The sequence below is a fragment of the Grammomys surdaster genome, unplaced genomic scaffold, assembly GCF_004785775.1.
Source record: "Grammomys surdaster isolate TR1022 unplaced genomic scaffold, NIH_TR_1.0 216, whole genome shotgun sequence".
NCBI classification, from domain to species: Eukaryota; Metazoa; Chordata; class Mammalia; order Rodentia; family Muridae; genus Grammomys; species Grammomys surdaster.
The window spans coordinates 1133296-1148371 of record NW_021604661.1 but is presented as its reverse complement, the minus strand read 5'-3'; the positions used below and the strand labels follow the sequence as shown (position 1 = coordinate 1148371).

The following is a 15076-nucleotide window of genomic DNA, read 5'->3' as shown; positions in this document are numbered from 1 at the left end:
TAAGTAAAATGTTAAAAACAACTTTTATCCTAACTTATATTAAAAGTTTCTAACAAAAATGTAATTGAAAGTTTAGTTTCACCGGGCAGTGGTGGCGTACACCTTTAATCCCAGCACTTGGGAGGCAGAGGCAGGCAGATTTCTGAGTTTGAGGCCAGCCTGGTCTACAGAGTGAGTTCCAGGACAGCCAGGGCTATACAGAGAAACCCTGTCTCGAAAAACAAAAAACAAAACAAAACAAAAGTTTAGTTTTAGCTTGAACTAAGGATTTGAGGCTCCTACGAGAATTATTTATATCCATTGGAATCATTATTCCTCTGTGCATTATGAATATATTATAATCTATGCATATGTTTAATCACAATATTAAATAGGAATATATCTTTCTAGTACTACCCAAAACACAATTGTCTTGTAGTTTTAAGTTTAATTTAGAAGAACGGAGGGCTGGGAAGGCAGCTTAATCAGCAAAGTACTTACCATGCAAGTGCGAGGACTTGAGTTCAGGCCTTAGGACCCATAGGAAAAAGCAAGATGTGTGTGGTACATGCATAACTACCAGCACTCTTTCTAGAGACAGGTAAATTCTTGGAGATCACTAATTAGCCAGCCTTGCCTATTTAGTGAGCTTCAAGCTAATGAGAAACTCTGCCTCAAAAAACAAGTTGGATAGCACCTGAGGAATGGCATCTAAAGGGGACTTCTTGCCTCCATATGCACAAGAGCACACATGCATGAACACACCACACACACAAGAATTGAAGTAAATTTGTAAGAATATAACAGAAGGGCTAGAAACATGGATGATTCAGACATTAAAAGCATTGGCTGCTCTTTCAGAAGACTTGGATTTGATTCCCAACACCCACATGTTCTCTCTGTAACTCCAGTCCCAGATGATCTAACTCCCTCTTCTGGCCTCCATGGTGGGTAATACATACACATGTTACACATATACGTGCATATGTAAATACACACACATGCAGGAAAAATGCTCATACAAGCAAAATAAGATAAAAAAGATTATAGCAGAAGTGTCAGGCTTTTAAGATAGTGAAAAGAGAGGAGAAGAGATGTTTATTGAACATCTACTATATGTTAGGTCCCCTTGTTACACTAATTATGTTCCTCTGTCTGGAGGATTGTGCAAGTAAGATGGTCTGTTTTCATCTATGCATACAGTCTAAAAGAACATTCATGGCTGGCAGGATGAAGTAAAAGCAAAATAACAGTGTTAGTATGAGTAAAGTAGAGGCTAAAGTGTGAATAGGGAGTTAATATGGGCCTTAGAGTTATCCAGAAAGGGTTGAAATCCTGGTCTCACTTGCTTGGTAACATTGGGTTACTTAACAATTTTAGTTTCTGTTTCCTTAGCTGAATAATGCCTATACTGAAAGGCAGGGCAGTTAGGAAGTTGAGCTGAAGTAAAGAATGTTACTCATGCATAACTCACACAAAGGTGTTCAATGTAATAAAAGAAGGAGTGAGCCATAAAGAATAGGCATAGAGACTGAGAAAAGAATGTGCCATATGAACTGATGTTTTGTGTTTGTGTTTGTTTTTATTAGAGTACTCCATCTACTATGGGATACACACCAACCTGGATGTCTTCTCTCTCCCAAATGCGTGGAGCTGCCCCAACTTCCTTGCCACAAGGAATCCCACTCCCTTCATTTCCAGGGCCATTAGCATCATATGGAATGCCTCACGTGTGTCAGTACAATGCTGTAGGCGCCACAGGCTATCCGGTACAGTGGGTAGGAATTTCGGGAACAGCACAGCAGTCTGTAGTGCTTCCTACCCAATCTGGGGGACTCTTCCAGCCTGGGATGAATTTGCAGTCATTTCCAGCTCCACCTGTGCAGAATCCAGCTTCAATCCCTCCTGGTCCTAAATGAATCCAAGTCGATGCTGAAGGAAGGGGAGAGAACTTTCAGAACACCTGTGATGCTACACTTTCTTCTTGAGTTCTGCCATATTTCCTCTCGTTCGTGTCTACTTTAAACTGTGTTTTTTGTTGTTCCAATGTGATATTTGATACAGCTCATCATTCTGTAGTTAATGTGCAATTCGCACAAAGAATACTACACACAGAAATGTTTTTTCACTTCAACTCCTATCCTCTTTGATACTTGATTTTTAAAAATTACTGTTCTGAATGCTTTACTAGCTCAGCTTAAGTGTTACCATTTCCAAGACACTGTCCATGTGTTGCAGGGACGTGTTCAGCCCGCCCACCCTCTTTTTTATGCTGCTACCAGCAGTTGTATGAGACATCTCTTTAACATGTGTTAAAAAAAGTATGTGGATGACATAAGACCCTCCAATAGCCAGTCTTGTGAGATTCGTCATGTCTGTCTTAGGTTTACTTTTCACAGAAGGCAGTAACTGGCTGCAGGATATGTTTTGATGTGTAAATGTAGTAGACTTTTGTCAAGCAGTACAAAACCTGAGTGTTTTTAATGTGATTTTCTCCCCGTCATCACAGCAGGAAGAGTGAGAGCTTGTTCGGAGTGAGGCGGAGGGAAAGGCAAAAGCAGAACTGTAACAGTTCCTTGAACCTACAGCTACTAGAGCTGCTTCTGGGTTTTGTAATAACCCAAAGCGGCCACCTTTTCTCATGTGCACACCGCTTTGGTTTTGAGCATCCATCCGAGAGGCACTGGTTTGGCTTGCATTCTTTTGCTAGGCATTGCAGCTGATGTGAATCTCATGGGGGGGGGGCGTAATCCTTGTAATCCTAACCACAGAGATTCAGGTTAACACTTCTGTTAATCCATTCTTCTAAAGTGAAATGTACTTGACATACTAGGGTTTGTAGCTTTTGAGACTTTTGCATAAACACTGGCTTTACAGGGTTCTAAGAGATGTAGGATACACACTGTCCTGCAGTGAAATAGTACACCCTAGAATGATATTATTTAAATTGCCTTTAACCTTTTTTGATGACAATGTTTGGGTTGTTATCGTTTCTTACTAGTGTCTGTAGAGTTAGAACACTTTAGATCTTAGATGCGTTTGTCAGCCTCTTGAGAATTTGAGAGACTTCACTGTCAAGTTGCACTTTACTGGGTTTTATCCAGTTTTAGGAGGAAGGGAGGCAGTGTCAAAATATACACCTTTGGTTTTTAGGAAGGTTAACTTTAGTAATCTTAAGCGCTAGTCACAGGGTTACCTAATTTTCAGTCTGTGAAACACAAATAGAATTTTTACTTGGTTTATATCAACTCTTCTGTATACATGTTCAAATGACTTACCATTCATTGAAACTTTGAAAGTCCTTTCGAATACATGTTTTCTTATTTAGGAATTCTCTTGGTAACCATTCCAAATTGTGGTCTTTGTTTCTGTTAACTGATTTTCCTCCATATTCCTCTAAAACCTTACCCCCATGGGCTTGCCAGGAAGTGAGAAAACTTAATGGGTGTGCTTTTTTTCTTCATACAGTTTCATACTCTGTGACATTCAGTACCCCTTTTAAAAGTTGTCTTACATTGCTTATCTGAAGACCACACCCATCATCACATTTTTGTCACTGTTCCTGGGGGCATTCTGTAGATCGCTATTGGTAAGAGCCATAATTTCTTTTCCGAAGACATCATGTTTTGGATGAGTCCAGATCATATGCACGGATTCCTCAAAGTCCGTCTATGGTATTACTTTCATTTGAAGTTATCTTTAGGCTATTCATGTAGTGCAGTCACTTGCATTGTAGTGTTTTCCACAATGTTCCTAAACCCCATAGTTCTTTAAAACATTATTGGTTGGTTTTGTGTAATTATCTTAGGCTAAATAACCTATAAGGTGAAATACTACAGGTTTTGAGACTGGATCTCCTCTAGTTGCAATCCTTTTAAACAGTGTGCCCCACGGTGAAAACAAATTCCACGGATGACATGTACAATTCCATTTACTAATGGCTGCTCTACATAGTATGTCCTGTGTTTTGTTACACATCTCAGTTTTACATATAATTCATTGTTCTTGTTTGCCTGCAGATGTTTGCAGTGCCTTGTAATATTTAGAATCTTTTCAGGTTTTGCTGGAAAGAAAGAAGTCATCTTCTAAAATTTGAAGATGGGATTAGTGTACTGCTGTCTCCATGCTGACTGCAGTATCTGGGTTAACATATATGTTACATATACATTATGCATATGTAATGTGTAGAAGTTAAAGCTTATGAAAAAAGGGAGTGTGCAGAAATGAAAACAATACTATTCACTTTGCTGTGGGGTTTTCTTTACTTTCCCTCATTATCCTTTAATTTGATTCAGATTATAGTCACTTTGATTGTAAATATTGATTAGTTTTCTAGGTAGAAATTTTGTATTATTTCATAATTTTGATAGGTCTTATAATCATGCTGTTTCCATCCTTGCCTGAGGTACTTTTCCTCCCCCATAAATAATGAATTTCAGATAACACTCAGAAGTACCCTTTTTCTTTAACAAAGAGCCTAATACATATAATAAGCCTTCTGTTCATTTCTAGAAAGTGTGCAAATCTATCCTTTTTGCTTTCTTTCTTGTAATCAACACAAAGCTTGCACTTAGCCACCATCTTGTAAAGTTTCCTTGCGAGATAGTCTGTATGTACACCCATTCTGTTTCCCTCTCCAAGGGCACATGTGATGAGCAGCGTTATGCCCTCATGTGTGGTGACATGGGCACATCTCCATAAAGCACTGCTCTTGGGCCTGTGGAGTTGGGTATAAGACTGGAACTAGTACTGCTGTATTCAGTGCAGAACCCTTCATATACCTGGAGCAGTCTTGAATCTAAGCAATTTGCTGTAGTTTCACAAATATCCCTGCAGTTTTTCATCTCTTCCTTGCTTATACCAAGCAGTTCTAATAGTTTGACAGGAAACCCAACTGTGAACGTTTAAAAGGCATTTCCGCTGTGATTTTTGGGTTGAGTGTAGAGTGTTTTCTAAGGCCTGATGCAATGTTATCATCTGAAAACCCCAGATTCACTTGCAGTCCAGTTACTTTTGTTTATCTACCTCGTTTTTCAGTACTGTTTTAGGTGCACAAGTAAATGTTGCCTGTGAAACTTGCTTTTTTTTTTTTTTGCCTTGATTCTTTGTGTTAGTGTAGATTCTCAATCTGGCTTGCCTTTTTTGTTCTAGCACTCACCATGCATGTGGGATGAGAGGAACCATCATTCTGCCACCAATCTGTGTTTAAGTGATGACAGCCATGCACCTGTGTGTAATAAAGCTAGGGGATTGGGGGATAGAAAGCAAAGGGAGAAATTTAATTGGTGGCAATACAGGACTTAGTGGTGGGAGCTAGTTTTCAAATGTACTGAGGTGAGATAGCCCCAGTGCCCCCAACTTCATATGTACTGGTGATGCATTCTCACTCAGTGCCTAAAGGGCTATGGGTTGTAATTGCTTTAACTACCACAGTGAAATACTTGACCTCTTAGGGCAGTGACCCATCTTCAAAATGTTAGCAGACTGCCTGGTATTTACAGTGACAGTTTGTTATCTTAAAATGGCAGAATGCATTTCATTTGAATCATAGTTGGTAGTAAGCCTTTAGATAATTGCTTATCTAATCTCTGTAGTTTATGGAGTTGACTCTGGTTGCTGTATTTTCTAAGCATTGAAAATTCTCTTTCCCCCTTTAAAAAACTCAGCAAATGTTTGTAACTGGATATTCCTTGTTTCACATGTTTACTGTGTAACACTACATTTTTAATATTAGTAAATACTATATTTCAGTCATCGTTTATAAGTACATTCCTGAGGTATATTTGCCATCAATTTGTGATTCAGTTACCTCATGTTTTGTTTGATTAAGAAAAACCTGAGCCTTCTGAGGTGGTATGCAAGCCATTTTCTAGAATAGATTGTTTTTTTAATCTGTAGTTAATCAGGGACTTATTTTCCCTCCTTTTATTTAGAAGATATAATAGAAAGGTAAGTATATATAGAAAAGACTTTTGATTTGGTAAATAAAATTCTAGGGTTAAAATTTTTAAAATCTAACCCAAATTATGAAATGAAAACACTCAAACATAGTACCAGTTCCTTTTAAGTAAAGTTAGTGTGCAATTAGTATCGAGCCATACTTTCAGGCCACCCTGGAAAGAGTCTCTTTTTTTGTGTGTATGAAGGATGAATTCAAACATTGATCAGGGACCTTGACAACTATCATATGAATGGGCCCACAGTAGTAACCAGGTTAAAGTTATTTTCCACTGAGGTGGTTGAAAGAATGTACAGATCAACAGCTCTGATTCTGGGAGGTTCTCTGTGAAGTAAAACAACACAGACTGTTAAAAAGCTAAAGATCAGGTGAGAAGGCAAGGGGAAGACTATGCTCTGAAGGGACAATGCGTGGAAATGCACACTTGGCACCCTTCTAGCTTTTCTACATTGTGTTTTTTTCCACTATAATTTAAGATTTAAGGTTGAAATTTGTAGTCTAGACCCCTCAGCAGATAGAGTGGATATGTGACTGACTGGTCAGAAAGTGTAGTTGAAGGTCTGTCATGCTCAATCACTTAAAGCTCTAGTGTGTTTACTGCGAATATTAAGCATGTAGACCTAGTGCAGCATGGGAGCCACTCAGGAAGTTTATGCAATTAAACTTTCATGCAGAATTTACCATGAAATACGTAGATTTCAGCCAATTCTCAATACTTAACATTTAGTTATATATGTGAACTCTCCTTTCTTAATTCGAGAATGTAGCATTATATAGAATGCTGTTAAACTTAATTTTAACCTTTTTCAACATTAACTTTTTTTTTTGGTAAGCCAAGTGATCTACCTTTCAGCAGTTGTCTGGTTTTGATTTGTCGAAACTGTGATTTTTATTTTAATTACCACCCAACTGTTGTTAAATATTTTGTTTCCTGGAATTTTGTTTTGAAATAAAAATAAAGGCTGTATTAAATGAGTCTGTCACCTTATTAAAATTCTATCATACTTACTGCAGTCATCTGGCTTAAATGGTTTTTTTAATCAAATATTTATAATTGAACAGATTAAGAAACTTACTCTTACAGGTTGTGCTAGCTTTGGGGTGGGGGTACCCGCCTCAGCCATGTCTTCCCTGTTGATTTACATGCAATTCTAACACATTTCCAGTAGGCCTGCCTTCTCCACATTTGCAGATGAGATAGAGTTATAACCTACTGTGTTAACTAAGGTTTCAACTGTGAATTGATTCACACAACAGTCCTAACATAGGCCTCTACTTCTTATGGCAAATTTGGGGGTGGGGAGATAAGAGTTTTCTAAGGATCATATGGCTAGTAACTGGTACAAAGTCTAGAGTCAAATCCAGGTCTGTCTGACTCCATAGCACACATATAGAATAATCAAAGTATATTGCATACCATACATAATACTCCAAGTAGACTGAGAGCACATTATAATTCTTTCGATTCATATGCGCGTTCTTTACATGTTTGCCATGAAACTGTCCTGTGTTTGTTCCTTACGAAAGACTATTTTCTTCCCTTCCAATGTTGAGCCACCTTCAGAACAATAGATTTGGGGACCTGAGAGATGGCTCGATGGTTAAGAGTACTGACTGCTCTTCCAGAGGATCCAAGTCCAATTCCCAGCACCCACATGTCAGCTCACAGTTGTCTGTAACTCCAGTTCCAGAGGATCTGGCACCCTTGCACAAATATGCAGGCAGAACACCAATGCACATAAAAACAAATAAATCTTTAAAAAAAGAAAAGACAGAAACCTCCATCCTATCACTTCTCGCTCATCAGTATACTTTAGGAATTGTAAAACCATCAATCAATTTGCATGTGAGAAATCAAACTGGTTGGAATAGACCTGATTCTTATTACAGTTAATACAGATACCTCTTAGAGCCCCTCAGAGCTGGTTTGGTGTTCTGGTTTATAAAGTTGAGTGCTTAACTTTCACAGCTTCAGTGAGGGTGGTTAGGACTATGCTTACTACATAGGTTTCTCAACTAACAGTAACCACTATTTAAGTAATTAAATAACTGTTAATTACCTTAACTATTTTAACTCCACAAATCTCTATTTTAAAAGAAAAATATAACTAGCCATTACCCAATTGTCTTCTTCCATTCCATTTTGTATTGGTATTATGAAATTACTAGCACTGGATAGTTTGTAGACAAAACAGAGATATTTAGCTAACAGTTTTGGAAACTCAAAATCTGAGATTAGGCAGCTACATGCATTCGACTCTCTGAGAAACAAACAACACACACACACACACAGCCTCTGCATCACAGCATGGCAGGGAAGTGGAAATGGCTGGGTGAAGAAGGGGCCAATTGTGTGTAGCAGCCTAGTTCTGCAAGAGCAAGTATGTACAGCCATAAGAAAAGCATTAATCCTTTCATGAGGGCAGCATCCCATCTAATTTCAATGAGGCCTCACTACCTCCCAACACTGCTACATTGGGAACAAGCTTCCAATAAAGATGCATGCCAGTAATCCCAACATTCAGGGGGCAGAAACAGAAAAGTCACTGCCAATTCAAGGCCAACCTGGGCTACATAGTGAAACCTTGATTCAAAACAAAACACCTTTGAGGGCAGGGCATGGTGGCATACCCCTTTAATCCCAGCACTTGGGAGGCAAAGTCAAGCAGACCTCTGAATTCCAGACCAGCCATCACTGCATTGTAAAACCATGTAGTATAAACCATCAAATTCTACTTTTGAACTCCAAGATCCAAGTCCTTGACAATGCAAAATGTATTCTGTGCAAATGCTCATGTTTTAACTCATTTTGTACAAATCGAAAGGTCTAAGTCTCATCTAAGACTCAAGGCAATCCCTCACTGTGAACATATAAAATCAAAAGCAAGTTATCAGACTCGGGATATTGTTAATTGCCTGCTATGCTCATGGTACTGATTTGGGACCCTCACTGGGAAAAAACAAATTTCGTATGACATCAGCTTTCAAGATACAAGAGAAGAGAAGGAATAGAATAAACATTTCCTTTCTAAAAGAAATAGATATATAGGAATGAGAAATGGGTCCCAAACAAGACTGAAACTCAGAAGTGTCAGCTTACAGTTTGAAGTTCTGTATCTGATACCCTGTACCCACTAAAGCAAGCAGGGGTCCTGAGCCTTTGCTAGTTGAGACCCATGTAGCTACTGTACAGTTGATGCATATGGCTTTTCGTGCTACCACTGATACTGCCTCTCTAGGGCTTAAGTGGCAGCCTCACAGATCTACATATTCTTGTTGAGGACATCTACAGTGGTACCCTAGGCTTTCCTTGGCACACTTGGTACAATAGCTCTGCTTTTACCATATGTGTATCAGCACAGTCTTTGAAGCAATGGCACAAGCTGTGTTCTGGGGCCACTTGAACAACAGCTGGAGGAGCCATAGAGAACTTCACTATATAGGAGGAGCAGCAATGCCAGGGAAGCCCTGAGCAGAAAGGCTGGAGAAGCTCTTCACCTCCCTAAAAGCGCTTTGTCTTTCTAGGCTTCTGGGTCTGTGTTGGAAGGGGCAGTTTCAAGGATTTCTGAAATGTCCTCAAAGCCTTTCCCCATTTTCTTTGCCACTAGCACCTTTTTCTTTTCTACTAGATCTCCTTGAGATCTGCTTCTTGAGATCTGCACTTGTCTTCACTGTTTGGTTTGGGCTTCTTTGCCACAAGGTCTCACCAGATATCCCAGGCTGACCTCGACCTCCTGATGAGCTGCCTGTCTCAGTCTCAAAGGTATTGGGATTCAAAGGAGGAGTCTGGTTTTGGTTTTTCTTTGTTTTGTTTTGTTTTGCTTTGCTTTGCTTTGCTTCCACAGGGTCTCATATAGTCTAGGCCAGGACCTTCGATTCCTGATCTTTCTGCTTTCACCTCCTCAGTAGTTCTGGAATTATAGGCATGCGTCAAGTTTGGCTGGTTTTCAACTTTCGTGTGTGTGTGTGTGTGTGTGTGTGTGTGTGTGTGTCAGAGAGAGATCTGTGTGTCACAATTTTGTGTGAGTGCACATATATGTGGATGTGCGTGGAGACTCATGGTTGATGGAGGAGAATTAGCCTCTGTCACCTGATTTATTGAGGCACCTTCTCTCAGTCAAACACAGAGCTCAATGATACGGCTAGTTGAGCTAGCCAGCCAGCTCTGGGGATCCTCTGTCTCTGCCTTCCACAACTGGAATCCACCAGGCCTGCTTGGCATTTACTTGAGATCTGGGAATTTTAACTCTAGATCTTCCTTGTTTTGTTTTTTAAGGGTAGGTGACTTGGTTACTTTTCTACTACTGTTACAAAGCTCTATAATCAAGGCAATTTACATATAGTTCAAAGTTTATTGGGGATTGTCTTAATTTCAGAGAGTTAGTCCATGACTGTCATGGCTCCAAGCACGGCAGCAGGCAGGCCTGGTGACGGAGCAGCCCCTAAGATCTTATATCCTGATCCTCAAGTTGGAGGCAGAGAGAGGGAGCTGGCTGGGAATGGTGTTGAAAGCAGAAAGTCTACCCCCATCGACACACCTCTTCCAACAAGGTCACACCTAGTCATCCCAAACAGCTGCGCCCGCTGGGAACCAAGCATTCAAACATGAGCCTATGGGAGCCATTTTCATTCAAACTACCACAGTAGGGTGGTGTAGCCAAGAAATATCTCAAATCTCTAATACTTATGCCTTCACCTCTTAAATGCTAGAATTTCAAGTCTGAGCAGCCCACACTTGCCTCGTTTCTGATCTTCCTGCCTCACCCTTTTCAGCAGCTTGCCTGCTGGCTTGTACCCCAAGAACAGCTCTACTGATCTTTAGCAAGCATTTGCTCAGCTGCACTTTTGTTTTCTTGAGCATAGGGTTTCACAAGACGATGAATTTTCTAAGGAGTCTCACTATAAATCTCGCTCAAGAGTGCCCAAGAATAACCATGCAGCGGCACAAAGGCATGGACATAACACAGCTTAACAACAATTGCTCTCTTTAAGTTAGGGTTTCTATTACTGGGAAGAGACACCACAACCACAGCAACTCTTCTAAAGGAAAACACTTAATTAGGGGCTGGCTTACAGTTTCAGAGGTTTAGTCCATTATGATGGCAGGACATGGCAGTGTGCAGGCAGACATGGTGCTGGAGAAGGAGCTGAGAATTCTACATCTTGATCTGAAGGCCACCCCCACAGTGACACACTTCCTCCAACAAGGCCACACTTCCTCCAATAAGGCCACACCTCCTAATAGTGCCACTCCCTGGGCCAAGCATTCAAATACATTAATCTGGGGGGGGAGGCATTCCTATTCAAACCACCACAATTGCCAAGGATTCCGAGTTTCCAATAGAATAGATCTCATTTTTGTCAGCATCCTGATCACAACCGCTTATCCAATCTCTGAAATACGTTAGCATCTTTCCTGGTCTCATCACTTGAGCCCTCTCCAGAATCACCCACAATACTCTATTTACAACCTTCTCTAGTAAGTCACTTATATTCTTTGAGCCCACAGCTGTGGCCCAGTTCAATTCTGCTTCCGTATTTCCAGGTATTGTTACAGCTACCTCCTTACTCTTTGGATTCTGAATTTGTTTCTTTAGTGTTGCTATGACAAGGGATCTGATGTTTTGTATTGTGAAAAGGTGTTCAGTGAGGTATAGAAAAAAATATGAAGTTGGGAAGGGAATGTGGTGGGGGGGCCTTAGAGGAATTGGGCAGGAGGAGTGGGAGTGGATGTAATCAAAATACATTGCATGCATGTATGAAATTTTCAAAGAATAAGTACTATTTATTCTTTCAAAAGATGGTATGTTGCCAGTTAATGGTGGTGCATACCTTTAGTCCCAGCACTTGGAAGGCAGAAACAGCTGGATCTCTGAGTTCGAGGCCATCCTGGTCTACAGAGCAAGTTCCAGGACAGCTGGGACTACACAGAGAAACCCTGTATCGAAAAACATAAATAATAATAATAATAATAATAATAACAATAATAGTAATAATAATAATGTTTGTTTCAAATTGCATAAGAAAATGAGGTAATAGGCACACTAATCTCCTTCTAAAACAGTTTTTCTCCTTATACAGTCTCCCTCATTTGTACCAAAGATAGGAAAAGCCTGATATGTTTACAAACTAAGATTGGTCTCATTAAACTCACTCGATTAATTATATAAAGCCAGGAGAACTATGATGTTTTTTTAAATTTGCTTTGCTGAAATTTTTTGTAAGACGTCTCAGAGCTAGGGAGCTAGAGAGCAGTTAAGATCACTGGCTGTCTTCCAGAAGTCCTGAGTTCAATTCCCAGCACCTGCATGGCAGCTCGCAATCTGATGACCTCTTTGGTCTACAGGCATACATGCAGACAAAGCACCTGTATACATAAAAATTAATTAAAAATAAGCAATATGTCTTATAAAGGAGAGAGAGGAGAGAGAAGAGAGGAAAGAAGGAAGAGGGGAGAGGGGAGAGAGGGAGAGGGGAGAGAGGGAGAGGGGAGAGAAGGAGAGAGGGAGAGAGGGTGAGGGGAGAGAGGGAGAGGGGAGAGAGAGAGAGGGGGGAGGGGAGAGAGAGAGAGAGAGAGAGAGAGAGAGGGAGAGAGAGGGGGAGAGAGAGAGAATATATCTCAGAGCTGGACGTGGTGGCTCGTGCCTTTAATCTTAGCACTGGCAAGCCAGGGGCAGAGGGATCTGAGTTTGAGGTCAGCCTGGCCTACATAGTAAGTGGTAGGACTGCATAGTACCCTGCTCCCCAAGGGCTGGGACCAAAGTTTTGCATCACCATGCCCAACTAATTTTTATTTATTGTTTTTACTTATACAGTTTATTTGTTTTTTAGATAATCTCTCTTTGCAGCCCAGGCCAGCTTGACAATGAATCCCTCTGCCTCTCTGCCTCTATCTCCTAGGAATACAGGTGTGTGCCACTACACCCAAGAAGTTACAAAAACTTCCTGAGGTTAGAAAACCAAGCTAAGTACTCATCATAAAATTTCCTTCTTAGAGCTGGGCGGTGGTGGCACATGCCTTTAATCCCAGCTCTAGGGAGGCAGTGGCAGGCAGGTGCATCTCCAAGTTTGGGGCCAGCCTGGTCTACAGAACAAGCTTTCGGACAGCCAGGGCTACACAGAGAAACCCTGTCTTGAAAAACTTTAAACGTTTCCTCCTTAGGACCTGCAGATTTGAGTGATGTTCTCCCTCTAAGGGTACATCAAAATATTTTAAGGTTCCTGGACCTGCTCTTTCCCCTCTGTAAGACAACTATATAGAAAGCAAAACAGAGCCTGGCGGTGGTGGTGCACTCCTTTAATCCCAGCACTTGGGCGGCAGAGACAGGCAGATTTCTGAGTTTGAGGCCAGCCTGGTCTACAGAGTGAGTTCCAGGACAGCCAGGGTACACAGAGAAACCCTGTCTCGAAAAACAAAAACAAAAAAACAAACAAACAAAACAAAACAAAAAAGCAAAACAGCCATCCTTTTGTCCTTTTGGTTGTGGGTCTAGCCTTTAATGGCTGAGCCATCTCTCCAGCCACACATCAGGCTTCTAAGTAGAGCTTTATTGACTTGTATCTGACAGATTTTTATTGAACTACCCAAAATAACCACAAAATAGGAGCACTAACAAATAATTTCTCAATTCTGGAGGATAGGAAAAAAGATAAAGACTTCTATCTTTTCTTGGCAAAAAGTGTACTCTATCAAATTGCTATAAAGGTATAGAGCGATGAAGAAACATTTTCTAACTCTGAGAGATAAAACATTTAACAGAAACAAGAAGCCATTAAATGTATGCTCATTCATGAACGAGTTCTTGATGGGTTTGGTTGGTTAGGAAGCTCTCATGCCATCAGTTTTTTCAGTACAGTTATAGCAGTTCTTACAGAATGAATTTAAAGTTAGCAGAAAGGCAGAAACCAGTTAGAGTCTGCTCAGTGAATCAAGCTCCTTGCAGAAATAATTCTGGCCAGGAGCTGGTTGTCAGTGTTTTTGGAAAAGAAGGAAAATAATAATGGAGGGTGCTCTGCAGGTAGTGATTGAAAAGGAAGTTGGGCTACTTCTGAAGTACGCAAGAGTTTAGCAAAATAACCACAGCTACAACAGAGAGCCTGTTGGGATTCCAAGCATGTTCTGTCCCAGGAACTCATCAGTAGCTTCCACATAAATGAGGCTTAATCTCAATTATTATTTTACAATGTTTTGTGTATGATTTAACACAGAGGAAGCCAAATCTGTTTAATATCTTTCTTTTACAAGGTAATAGACACACATTTGTACTGGGAATGTAATTCAGTTGCTCGAATTCTTGCCCAGCAAGTATAAAGCACTGGGTTTATTCCCATCCTCTCATATGTCTGGCATGGTAGCACATACATAGAATCTTACTGTCCAGGTGGATATAGAAGAATCAAAGGCGTTTTAGGTCATCCTTTGCTACATAACAGGTTCAAGATCAGCATATCCCATTGAAAAGCAAAGAGGAAGAGATGAACAGACTTTGGACTTTGCAGGGGCCCAACTAGAAAATCCCAAATTTAATCTGTGGTTCAAGAGTCTGAAAGTGACTCTTGGTAGCTCATGGTAGTAATCCCAGCACTTGGAAGACTGGGCAGAAAAATCACCAACAAGTTTGAGGCCAGCCTAGGCTACATAATGTTCCAGGCCAACCTGAGCTACAGAGAAAGACAATATCTTAGTTAAGGTTTTTATTGCTGTGGAGAGATACCACGATCATGGTGGGGAGCATGGCAGCACACAGGCAGACATGGTGCTGGAGAAGTTGAGGTTCTACAACTAGATCCGCAGGTAGCAAAGAGAAAGCAAGACTCTGGGTCCAGTTTGGGCTTTTGAAACCTCAAAGCCTACCCCCAGTGGTATATAAAGCCATACCTACTCCAAAAAGGCCATACCTCCCTCAAGTAGTGCCATTCCCTGATGACCAAGTGTTCAAATACATTCTTATTCAAACCACCACAGCTCTCTATCTCAAAAACAAACCAGAAGAAAAGGCTGATTCACTAGTTTATATCTGCAGTCCTAGCCCCTGAGAAGGAGAGGCAGGAGGTTCAGGAGCTTAAGGTGATCCTCAGCTAGGCAGGAGATTCCAAGCGAGCCTGTCTCTACACAAGTAAATTAACTAAAAATAAGTA

General features: G+C 40.6%; 1 protein-coding gene across 3 annotated transcripts in view; it reads left to right on the top strand.

Moving 5' to 3' along the window:
- The window catches only part of Wnk3 (WNK lysine deficient protein kinase 3), a 96391-nt gene extending 89478 nt beyond the window's left edge, over window positions 1-6913 (top strand). For 2 of the 3 annotated variants that reach the window (XM_028772655.1, XM_028772654.1), the window contains exon 22: window positions 1569-6913. In XM_028772655.1, coding sequence (XP_028628488.1) covers window positions 1569-1898 — 330 coding nt within the window. In that variant the 3' untranslated portion in view covers window positions 1899-6913. The remainder of the gene's footprint in view (window positions 1-1568) is intronic. The other variant, XM_028772656.1, reaches the window with a different exon arrangement.
- Window positions 6914-15076: the final 8163 nt, after the last annotated feature.